At 54.1% G+C, this 12,753-nt stretch overlaps 1 protein-coding gene across 1 annotated transcript in view; it reads right to left on the bottom strand.

The window, feature by feature from the left end:
• COL22A1 (collagen type XXII alpha 1 chain) overlaps positions 1-12,753 on the bottom strand; it is a 224,743-nt gene that overhangs the window by 101,065 nt on the left and 110,925 nt on the right. The window contains exons 23-27 of the mRNA XM_069600933.1: positions 10,533-10,586; positions 4,300-4,353; positions 3,587-3,640; positions 2,290-2,343; positions 1,311-1,364 (exon numbers count right to left, since the gene is read on the bottom strand). Of these exons, the coding sequence (XP_069457034.1) occupies positions 1,311-1,364; positions 2,290-2,343; positions 3,587-3,640; positions 4,300-4,353; positions 10,533-10,586 (270 nt within the window). The remainder of the gene's footprint in view (positions 1-1,310; positions 1,365-2,289; positions 2,344-3,586; positions 3,641-4,299; positions 4,354-10,532; positions 10,587-12,753) is intronic.

The following is a 12,753-nucleotide window of genomic DNA, read 5'->3' as shown; positions in this document are numbered from 1 at the left end:
CACACACACCTCACATACACACACATGACATACAGACCCACACACCATGTACACAACACACACACACACCTCACATACATACACACCGCATATACACACATGACATACAGACCCACACACCATGTACACAACACACACACACCTCACATACACACACATGACATACAGACCCACACACCATGTACACAACAACACACACACCCTCACAAACACACACTGCATACACACACACATGACATACAGACCCACACACCATGTACACAACACACACACACCCCTCACATACACACAGACATACACACACACGACATACAGACCCACACACCATGTACACAACACACACACACCCTCACACACACACACTGCATACACACACATGACAGACCCACACACCATGTACACACACATACACACCCCTCACATACACACAGACACACACACACTGCATACACACACACCATACAGACACACACACCATGTACACACACACACACACATCTCACATAGACACACATACACTGCAGATACACACGACATACAGACCCACACACCATACACACACACACACACACACACACTGCATACACACATCCACACCACATACAGATGCCCACACCATGTACACACCCACACATACCATATACCCATGTACACACCCACACATACCATATACCCATGTACACACCCACACACACACCATATACACACCATATACACACCATATACACACCCACAGCACATACGGACACTCACCCAAATCCAGCACTTGGGCCCCCACCCACAGGAGGTGCCCCCTCTGCACGGCACGTGGGTTGCCTCCGCTGCCCCAGTGGATCCAGTTTCCACACGTCTGCACCCCCGGAAGCCCCGGGCTTCCTTGCCTTCTGGAGGGGTCAGGTGTAAAGGGACACTGGAGGCAGGGAAAGCTCAGGGGACAGGACAGGGAGGGCACTGACCCCCCGGCCCCTCCCCTCCCAGGACAGGCTGGTCAGCAAGGCCGTCCCTCTTCCTGAGGCCAAGGCTCTCCCATGGGGATGGGGTCCTCTCCTCCAGCCGCAGGGCCCCCTGCCTCCAGGAACTCCCTGCTCCTCCGCCTGGGCATGCCGTGGTGCGGCTTTTGGTGGTCGTCAGTCCAGGGCATCACCACTGACCTCAACCTACCCCTGCCTTTCCAACAGCCCGTGCGCAATGGCCCTGGCTGCCCCCTGCCTGACCCTAGCCCACACAGCTCTGACAGCGGGGGTTCACACAGAGCCTCAAACACACTGCTTAGAATAACAGGTGCGAGAGGAGGAAGGCCGAGTCCTTACCTGTGGGCCGCGCTGTCCGGGCAGACCATCCTCCCCTCTGTCTCCCGGGTCTCCCTGCAAGGAAGGCAGAGGAGAGTCAACAGCAGGAGCCGGGAGTGGAGGGAAGCGACTGAGCACCAGCTCCGGGCCAGAAGCAGGAAAGCTACTTGCACTCGGGTGCTACTGAACTCCTTTAATTCTGTGAGACCTCAGTGGCCTGAAACAGCAGCTCCAACCACCTCCTAGATTCAACAGCTCTGCTTTTGATTTACAGACTCAAGTGAGAGGGAATGAGGGATTCAGAGCAGGGTAGACATTGCCTAAGTGCTTTTGAGACCACAAAATACTTGGTTAGCCCTTATCTTTTGTTTTTAAAGAGAGGAGAATGGAGAATATTTACATGATATGTTCTTAAATTAAGTTAAATCTGTATGTATTCTGTATTCTGTCATGAAAAAGTTGAGCTTCTAAGTCTGCTTACTGAAAGGGATGGTGAAAACTCCTGTAACATCCAGAAGTTGCCTTGCAAGGACTGTTGACATTCATCATTGAGCTTCTGTATCTTTGCCATGAAAAGGTGAAGTTCACTTGTTAATCTGTTGGCTGTCTGATTTATTAATTGTCCCTCTGAAGTGAGTAAACTGTGAACTTGCTTCCCAATTTTATGACAGTTAACCTCTGACTCCTCTTAATGATCTTACTGTAATGAGCCCCACCAGAATATTTTTAAGTTGAAGTCTCTTATTATGTAAGAGTTTCTGAAAAGGCTTCCTCCTTGCAAATAAAATAGATGCATATTTCTACTAGAATAATTTAAAAGTCCTCGGCTTCCAAATCCTCAGCTAGTTACCTAGGTAGGAATAAGGGGCTCACCCATATCTGACCTTGAATATAAACATTTCCGAGCTCTGCATGACTCAGGATCCAAACGTGATCCACAGCCGGGGCACCCAACCATCAAAGAGCTCTGTGGGTTCTGGGTTCCCTAACTCATACCAACCTTGGGTCCTGGCAGGCCTGGGGGTCCATTCGGCCCATCCTTTCCAGGCGGGCCCTGGGCAGAGAGGGAGAAAACAGACCAACGTAAAAGGCACGGTTAGGGCAGCACCACACTGAACTGCTTCCAGCCAGGAGAGGGTCCTGCAGCCAGAGCTGGCGGGCGTGGCGCCTGACACACACAGGGCCACTCCCGGGTGTCAGCTCCTGGGGCACTGTCAGTGCCGTAAACTGTTAGCGGGTGAAGCCATGGGGCTGGGTGTTCAGGAACATCTGTGGATGGCAGCTAACCGTGCGCTCCAGGCTTGGACCAGCTCCCCTGAGAATGGGCCTCACAACCATGATTTATGTCCAGAGCCTTCACTGTGGTACCCAGAGCTCGACAGAGCCAAGCACGCTGGCGTCCAGCCATCACATCTCAGCATCCCGGGGCCTCCGCCTACAGCCCCCTGTGGATCAGGCACCCAGTGACGGGGGGACAGCTGCCCGTGCTGCCCAGTCTGCCTTTTCCCTCTGTCACCCTTTCTCCAATGTCCTGAGCCCCCATCAGTGGTGCGGGTTCCACTGGCTTCCCGTAGCCACGGCCTTTCCCCACCCGCTGGCCCCACCAGACAAGCAGCAGTAAGGAAATTGATGAGCAGGGGCCTCCTGAGGGCCATCACCTCTGATACCTATCATGGTCACATGGTCTCAGAGGCCCAAGGCCACTCTATCACCCTGCCCTGAAGAGCTGCCGGCCAAGAGGCAGGAGACACCCAGCTTGAATCTGCACCCTGCTCGTGCGGAAGTTAAGGTTTGATGACCTCCACCCTCAGGACCTAAAAGGATCAAGGCCTGGCTCGCTGGATCCTGCTGACTGGGAAAGAGGAAAGAGCAGGCAGAGAGGCAGGGCGGCCCTGCCACGTCCTGGACCGAGCCTTGTGTCTCCGCGCCCATTACTTCCATGACCCCCTGGTGGTGTCCCCACAGATGAGAAGCCACGCTTCCAGCAGCCAAGGGCTGTCGACTGTGCCTCGGGGTTACAGAGCCCAGGCAGTGGCCGGAGGAGCAGGCGCCTTTGTCCGCAGCCTGGCTGGGGGTCCTCGGGGCACAGCCCCTGGAGATAGCATGCGGCAGGCGCCATGGAAGGGAGGAGGAGGAGGCCAGGCGCCGGGGCCAGGGCCCCGGTCCCCCCCAACAGGGAGGGGGGCACAGAGCCTCACCCACCGGGAAGCAGCCTGGGCGGCCAGCGGAAGGGCCAGCCCCTCCCACGTGGAAGGACAGGAGAGGGGAGAACGGGAAGGGGTGCCCCAGTCACTCACCGCCTGCCCGGGGGGCCCAGGCTTTCCCGGGAAGCCGATCTCTCCAGGCAGACCCTGCCGAGGGGAACCACAGGGGAACTGTCAGCCTGACCTCTTCCGGGCATCGGCTCCCTTCTCCCAGCGCCTTTGCTGGCAGAAGCCCGGATCTTTAGCTCTGACGAGGGCACCCAGGGTGGACACCCCTCGGGGGCATCTGGTCGTCCGTGGTGTGGGCCACGGTGAACCGAGGGGTCGACATGCCTCCCAGCCTGGGCTGGGCTGCGTTCGGGGCCACCAGCATCTTCACTCCCCTCTGGCGGGATGGGTGGAAGGAACCACCTCTCTCTGCTCCTCACCGTCCGCTCTGCCCACGGGAACCTTCCCAGCTGCTCCTGACCTGGGGGAGGGGAGCCAACCCACACACTGCTGAAAGACCCCGGGAAGGGCGACCCCACGCTTCCTGCACACGTCTCTAGGAGCAGCCACGAACGTGCTATATGAGCTCAGGAGCTATGTCCAATCTAAGGGGCTCTGGAGCTGTATGAATTCAGGAGCTATCGCCAGTCTAAGGGGCTCCAGAGCTGGCTGTGGGCAGGGCCCTCCTCATTCGTGCCTTCGCTTTGCTCTTGGACAAAGAGCCAACGGACAGCTCCACACCACAATGTCCCTGGCTCCCGGGGCCATGAAACCTCCATCTAAGTGCCCTGGGAAGAGAAAGTCAAAACCAGTCTCACCGGGGGGCCTCCGGGTCCAGGGGGGCCTGGGACGCCAGGTGGTCCTGGGGGGCCCTGTAAAGAAAAGGGGGGGCCTGGGTGACAAACATGCGCGGAGCAGCCTCCCGGTGGCACTGTCCTTCAAGAGAGGAGAGGGATGGGGACACAAGAGATGGGGGTGGGGGCGGGGCTTCAGTTTTATTGAAATACCTTATTTCTTTTTAAACAAAAAGGAACAAAAGCAGAAAGAAAAGATCTGAAGTAAAACTTACACCATAATAACATGTGCGCTGTCTGGGTGATGGGCATGTAACTGGTGCAGTATCTATTCTGATATTTATTGAAAATATTTGCGCATTTAAAATAAATATGTCTGTGTGTGAATACACACACACGGAGTTAACCCATTAACAAAAATTTCCCAGAACAGCGGTTCACAAGCATTATTCAGCATCGGATCACCTGGGTTGAACAGACAGATCTGTTAAACAGCAGCTCTCACGACGACAGGTTCTAGGAGACGCACCTCTGGCCTTTCTTTGCCCAGGTGTCTCTCCACACATGCCCTCCCTCCCATCTCCCTGCTCAGAAGGACGTCTCCATCTTTCTGAAACGTTCTGCAGAAGTAATCACTGCGTCCCCCACGATGAAGACCAGTGTGACGGTGCTCACGTGACTCACAGGCCCTTGAAGCCAGAGTCCCCCGCTTTCCCCCTCCCCCCCCCCCCCCCCCCCGCACCTCTTCTCACACAGCGACAAGCCCAGGGCTGGCAACAGAGCAGACGTTTGAAGCCAACTTCAATTGCAAACAGCTGGGGAGAGGGCCGTGCTCTCAGAGAAGAGCGTCCCATCCCCACTAGAGGGTGGTAAACACTAAAAAATGGCCACGGTTGCCGCTGCTGCGGACACCTCCCTTTTCTCCCGCTGGGGGCACTGCTGAGTCAACGACCGGCAGAGAAGGCGAGAACGGAACAGATCTTTGTGATCGGCACCTGGACCTGGTTTTCCGCGTGGCTCGCTGAGTGCGGGCGAGTCTTTGGCGGATAGCGTCTACTTTTACTGGGAGACATCTGCTTGGACCTGGAGCAACTGAGTGCCCAGGCCGCGCTGAACGGGGGACTGGGCAGGTACTCATGCAGGGCCCCTCGAAGGGGTGGGCGATGGAGGCACCCAAAGTGGCTGGTGACCTCACTTCTCTCCACATCTGCTCCAGCTCAGCTCTGCTCACCTCCGGGCAAAGCAGCAGTCCTGCAGGCGGCACTCCCAGGACCCACCTCTCGCTGACCTCTGAGGTTCTCACAGTGACCTCAACCCCGCGGAGCTCATCCGAGGCCCCTTCCCACCACACGCAGCTCTCCCTCCAACAGCAAACCAGACACACTTGGCTTCCATCCCTCCTGTGACGCGCAACACCCCCTGGAGGAGTACGCTTGGCCTCTTTCAAAGCAGCCGCTCCCGGAAGCGGGCCTGCCGACCAGCTGGTTAGTCTGAACCCGCCCCCCTTCCTCCTCCACGTCCTGCAGAAGCCCCTGGGGGCTGCTGACTGCTTGTCTCAAGTCTCACAGCCTGTACGACTGGGCAGTTTTAGTGATTCTCTTCTATAAATTAATGGAGAAGGCAAAGGCAACCCACTCCAGTATTCTTGCCTGGAGAACCCCGTGGACAGAGGAGCCTGGCAAGCTCCCTGAGGGTCTCAAAGAGTTGGACATGACTGAGCAACTGAACAACTAGAAATTAAACCTCCTTATTTGACAATATGGAAAACTGAGGCCCAGAGAGGGTAAGGGCCCTACCTGAGGTCACACAGCCCTCATGTGCAGTGGATCCTGAATGGTTCATCTGCCACAGAACCACCTGGAAAGCTCATTGTAAAAATAGGCTACCAGGTCCCTTGATGGCACTCTTAGAAGCCGGTGGGGGGCTGGGATGATGGAGAGAACAAACGTGGAACAAGCGAAGGGACCATTCTGGGGACTGGAAGCCCTGGTGATGAAATCATTGTGCCTGTACCTGAGCGGCCATCCTGCCTGGGGCTGGTCAAGGAAGGCCCTGCAGAAGGGGCCATGTCCAAGCTGAGAGCTAAGGAAGTCCAGAGAAGGAAGAACACTAGTTGAGGGGCCTGAGAACAGGCAGACCTCCGTGTGTTGCCAGGACCAACAGTCAGTGTGAAGGAGTGGAATGGGGGTGTGGGCTGGGAGACAGGGCTCCAGGAAGCAGGGGGACCCAGCGCTGGGGTGGGGGGAGCTGCTGGGAAGTGCCTGGGACCTGGCTTTAGCAGTGGAGAAGCAATACAAGAGCCGATCTGACTTGGCTGGAATAGCATTTGGGAGGAGAAGCTGACAAAACTCAATAGCAGGTCGGATGTGTGGAGTGAAGGGGCAAGAAGAGACCAGGTCACCAGAACGAAGGGACCCGTGATGGCACCCTGCGCTGCGGTGGGGATGCAGCGGGGTGAGTGTGTCCGGGTGGGGCGGACACTGGCTGTTTTCGGCGAGTGTTCGAGGCACCGGGCGGAGGTGCCGGGGAGCTCAGGGAGTGGAGGCTGCAGGATTAAATATAGAGGGAGAGGGTGATGATAAAAGCAGGAGGGGCCTCATACCATCCGATGAATGAGGTGTGTGAAACCAGCTCAGCTCACGCTCTTCTCTTTTTATCATCAATGTGAAAATGCTACTCGCTCAGTCGTGCCCAACTCTTTGAGAACCCATGGGCTGTAGCCCTCCAGGTTCCTCTCTCCATGGGATTCTCTAGGCGAGAATACGGGAGTAACATGCCATTCTTTTCTCTGGGGGATCTTCCCGACCCAGGGATAAAACCCCAGGTTCTGGGGTTCTACAGAATCTGGACGCAGATTCTTTACCATCTGAGCTGCCAGGAGAAGCCAGTATATAAATACCCAATTCACCTAATTATTAAAGAGAGTGACAAATTAGCCAATAGATCTAAACGTTAACAACATCACTGTTGTAATTATTATGAATAAAACCAACTGAATAATGACTCTATCAATTAACCAATGAGTCTAATTATTATTAATGGAATGTTTTATCCTTCTTGATACGATGGTGACTACACACCATCATGCTCAGTGATTACAGTGGTGACGTGTAAATAACCAATTAACCTAATTAGCATTAATGATAACAGAAAAGCAAATAACTATTCCTAATAACCACCTTGTTCCAACTGGAGTAGATTTATGAAATTGGATGGAATCTGAAGGTGCATGAAAATCACTTGCATAATTAGCACGTAGTCACACTTCCTGCACAACTTGGAATGTTTGTTCTCAGAGGTTATTCGTGATCGTGCGTCCTCCTCCCTCATGATGGTGAGTCCTCCTCCAGGACACAGCTCCAGCGGCACAGGGATTGCTCCCCGCTCAGGGGAGGGGGTTTCTGGGTAGAGAAACCCAGCTTAGTCCTCTGGGGTCAGCCCCTCCCCTGGCTGTGTCCCCACCCACTCAAGGGTCTGCCAGCCATGCTGACCCAATACCTTTGCATAAACAGTCATCTAGACCAGATACAAATTCCCACTTTTCCTAAAAGGCTGCCAGGACACAGGAGCCACCACCTAGAATGTGTATCTTGAGTCTAAAACATGCCAGGATGAATGTTTTCATCCTGAAAAAAGAGGCACCAAAAGCATCTTCCAGAAGGCCAGCTGCCCGGGGCTTGGCTCACCCTGAGGCTGGCTCTTCCTGTTACAGCAAAGCTAACTAAACTCTAAGCTCCATTTCTGTCGGGGCCTCCCCTGCTGGCTCAGATGGTAAAGAATCCACCTGCAATGCAGGAGACCCGGTTCAATTCCTGGGTCAGGAAGATGCCCTGGAGGAGGGACGGGCTGCCCACTCCAGTATCCCTGCCTGGAGAATCCCAGAGAGAGGAGCCTGGCGAGCTACAGTCCACGGGGTTGCAGAGAGCCAGACAGGACTGAGAGACTAACACACTCATTTTCACTTCTCCATTTCTTTAGACTGGAAACGGGATAAGCCTTCTCTTCTCGCAGGTGGTTGTAAAGAGCAGACTCAACTGTATGCTGACACAGGGACAGCGTCTGACGAGAGCAGAAACTGAAGAGACGGACCCTCAGCCTTCTCGTCAGAACAGGGAGCCCAGGAACTTACTTTCTGCTGCAACAGAATCAACCCAGATTTTCCAGATCAGCTCAGGGACTCTCCTCTGGGCCCAAGAGGCTGACGACCCGTCCCCCAGAACCAGAGCTCTGACCACGCCTCTCCCAGGTCTTAGCTCAGAGGACGGTCCCTCTATCGCCATCTCTGCCTGCCCGCATCACATCTGGCTCCTCTGGGCATGGACAGGGGCTGTGGGGTTCCCCTTCCCAGGGCCACACCAGCACACAGTGGGGGTTAAGTGAACACCTGCTGAATGAATCGATGAGCAAATACACAGATAGCAAGCAGCACAAAACTGTGGCCGGGTCCAGGGCAGGCGGGTGTGCGCATAAGTTAGGAAGAGTGAATTATGAGCTGGGTAGGGATCCAGCAGGGAAACACTGCTCTTGGAGTGGGCATGGTGGGCTTGAATGCAGCTTTGCATCTGTGCGGTAGTGATCCAATGCAGGGAGCTAGGTGATACCTATCGTACACTCTACACCACCTGGTTCTGAACCACTGAGATCCCCGAGTATATCAGGGTGCCCCATTTCTGGCAAAATCCCTGCCCTATTTGTGTCTACAGCATCCAGCTCAAGGCCTGGCACTCAGTAAAGATTTTGTTGAAGGGAAAAGGGCTTCAAAATTTAAAACAAAAGAAAGAAATATATTTTTCAGGGTAGCCAAGAAAACAGTGATAGGGAAAAAAATCTGTAACTTAAAGCATTTTGATGGAGCCATATTTATGGTGAATTTTTGAAATACACAAGCTTTGCACACTGGAAACAAGGTCATAAAACAAATGCAAAAACACTCTTTATCTGGCACTACTAACATCAAAATGTCACAGTGAGTGTGGAATCTTTAGAAGACCATGAATAATGGCTGGTTTTACAGCCCCTTATTCTGTGGTACAGCCTGACTGGCATGTGAGGGGCTGGAATGAAGTCTGAGATTCGCGTGTGGGATGCCCGGCACACACTTCATATTCAGAACGGGAAAAGCCCATTTGGAAGCGTGGTCAGCAGCGTGCCCTGGGTGGGTGCCTACCAGATGTTAAAGGACAGTGGCTACCATCACAGAGTCGGGTGTGGAGGAGATGTGCCCAGGAACACATGGGTGCCAGAGCCAAGCCTTTACTGCAGCGGGGAGCCAGCTGACAAGCCTGTATTGATCCCGCCCGCCTGCTGCGGCCACCAAGCCAGAAGGATGGGACAGCACCCCGCCCGGGGCTCCCTGTGCTCTCACTGGGACCCCAGCACCTGGGCCACATTCCCACATCTTCTGCTGAAATCATCACCCTGTTTTGTTTTTATTGGCATTTGCGACAAATGACGAGGCGGAAGTTCAGAAGGTAAAGGGACTTGTTCAAGACGCCACAGCCAGCAAGTGGCCGCGGCTGGAGCCCTAAGCTCCTAATCTCCGCCTCCCTAACTGTGCCCCGCCCCGCCAATGCTTCCCAGGAATTTACCGACCCTGATTCCAGGAAGGCCGGGGCTGGGGGTCGGTGGTGAGCTTTGGTGCAATTAGCAGAGAGATCACAAAGTGGGGTGTGATCACTACCAGTGCTGAGCACCCTGTTCTGTCCACACTGAAGTGTGTGTGTCGGGAGGGGGGTGAGGGTGTCACAGTGACTCTGAATGTACAGAAAAGGGGGACTGAGGCGGGTCAGGGCCCAGGTGGCCTGGGATAGGGGTAGGGCTCTCCTGAACAGCAGGTGACCCCGAGCGAGTCTGTGTACTGGGGAGTCACACCCCTACCTGGTCCATGAAATGGGGAGGGTGACCTTGAGCCTGCCCACCTGCCGGGGTGGCTGGAGGGGTCCACAGGGGAACACAGGGGTGGTACACGTGAGACCACGGGGGAGTGGGGAGCTGGGCCAGCCTGGGGCCGGGGGAGGAGGTTGATCCTCCTCCAGGCCTAATTCCCACCCCTCAGGAGACTGAATAGCCGTTCTCCCCGCACTGAGGTGGGAGGCAGGGAGGGCGAGGGACCCGCTGCATGTTGTTCTTAATGCTCTGATGAGTATTGCTCAGACTCATGCAAGGGTCTGGTTATAACCTGAGAACTGCTACCCTATCATTTCCTTAATCAGAGAAAGCAGTGTGGCTAAGGAAGAGAATTGGAAGACAGTAGTTACCTGCTGCCCCAGCAAGCCAGGGACTCCAGGAGGACCCGCCTCACCTCTCTTTCCCTGAAGACAAAAAGAAGAAGCCAGGATTAACAGGCAGCCCGCGCCCAGAGCCCGTCTGATGACACGTCTGGAGGAACCCCCCTGATAACAGACTGTCCGCCTCGAGACTCCCTGCAAGGAGGCCGTGTGGGGTCGGGGGGAAGTCTGGGGCCAGGGAGCCTCCCCTTTGGATGTCAGCGCCACAATGTGGCTGACTTTGGCAACACATGGCCCCACGTTTTAAAAAGTACTGCAGGGTTTACCTGAGAAAAATGCCCTTGTCCAGTCCCCATGATACTCATTCACTTTCCTTGACAACAACTAATCCTACCAGATGTTGGTTGCTTTCCAGAGGCAGTTTATGTTTAGGCAAGCTTTGCACAGGCTCTCTCTCTCTCTCTCTCTCTCTCTCTCTCTCTCACACACACACACACACACACACACACACACAAACGCGCCCACACATGCACACACATTCTCTCCCTCTATCCCTTTTTTTCTTTAGAAATTATGGCATAACATTCAATCCGCTGATAAACTCCACTTTATTTCACTTGGGGATTTAACCCAGATGCCTCCTGGGTCAGCACGTGGGGAGCAGCTCCATTCTTATAGCTGCAGACCTCTCAGCACGAGGGCGAAAGGCGATGCATCTCGACTCTGGGCAGGCAGGTCACGCGGACCATTTCTGCGCTTCTGCCATCGGGATCTGTGCTACTCTGCATGACCCCAGCCGGTCATCCCTTGGGGGTGTGATCACTAAGCCTCGGAGTCTACCTGTCTTGACAAGGGTGAGGTGCATGCTGGCAAGTCCTCACAACACACAGCGTGTACCCTATCATATGTGTACATGGACGATGGAAGGCCCACCCGTCTGCTTTCTTCCTTACAGTTATCCTCACAAGGTCAGACTGCAACAAGAAACAAAAAGGAAGGCATGACTCTGAATCAGAACCACATTCCTCAAGTACCTGCTCTGTGTCAAACCCTCTTCGGGGTTTCCCATACTTCCCTTGTGTCTCCACTCTGCAAGAATCCCCTAGCTCTGGGATGCAGGCACTCTCAGTCCTACTGGGAGGCATGGACACCGAGGTTCAGTCAAGTCTCACCGGTGACCCAGCTAGAACCTGATGAGGTTAAGATCTGGCTCCAGAGCTGTGTGTGCAGGGCCTGTAAATGTGACTCTTACTTGCCAGGGCTCTGACAATGAGATGATTGTGACGAAGCCTCTCTAACAGTCTGCTGGATTACAGAAGCTGGATGACGTCAGCGTCTCCCCTCTTCCTTAAACTCTGGCCTCTCCCTCTCTGCCCCTGCACGCTCGGGTTTGTCCCCACGCACTGGCCACCCCAGAGGGAAGGTGTCTTTACAACGGCAGACTGTGCCAGCCCAGCCTTCTGACCTGCCCTCTCAGTCTGGCGTCTGGTGGCCCTGCTCCCAGCCCTAAGCCACAGCTCACGTGGGCTGCTTAGCTTGGCCCCAAAGATCCCAAGGACTTGGCCCGCCAAGCCGCCTCTGTCTGTAGGACCCATGCTCCATCTCAACTTGTCAGAGTCCTATCCCACTCTACTATCTCCTCTTTCACGAAGTCCCACCAGCAATAATGAGAAATATTGGCAAAATAGGGTGAAAACATATTTGAGACAGATTCCCAGGTGTCATTCAAGAACTCATGAGTTAGAATCGCCAGGGGTGGGGCATGGAGCTCTAAGTAAGCGGCCATGAGAACTCAGCCACTCACTGTGATCAAAGAGGCCTTTGATCTTTTCTTTTCCCAAGCCCCTTCCTCGGCAATATTGTAAGAAAAAGAGTTCTAAACTTAACGTAGATGAGGACAGGCAAGCCACTTAACTTGCTGAGTCTTAGTTTCTTCATGTGGAAAATTATAATCATTGTAATTATGTGAAAAGACAATAGTAGAAGAAATAATCCAATATTTGAGAAAATGATTTAAAAAGCATAACAGAGCATCATGCAAACGTAATAGACAGTTATGAGGATGAGAAGGAAGATGACGGCGACTCTAAAGAAGAAGAAATGCTAATAGCAGAATTCTGGCCTTTTGAGTCCTTAAGTGGGTGAGAGACCACATGTCAAGCAGATCTGGCTTCAAAACCACTCCCTCCGATGAACGCTGCAAAGATTAAATTAGATAATGTCCACAAAGTGCGCAGCGCAGGATCCGACA

Source organism: Ovis canadensis, chromosome 9 (genome assembly GCF_042477335.2).
Source record: "Ovis canadensis isolate MfBH-ARS-UI-01 breed Bighorn chromosome 9, ARS-UI_OviCan_v2, whole genome shotgun sequence".
Lineage (NCBI taxonomy): Eukaryota > Metazoa > Chordata > Mammalia > Artiodactyla > Bovidae > Ovis > Ovis canadensis.
Note: the sequence above shows the minus strand (reverse complement) of the source record. Positions and strands in the feature narration are given on the sequence as shown.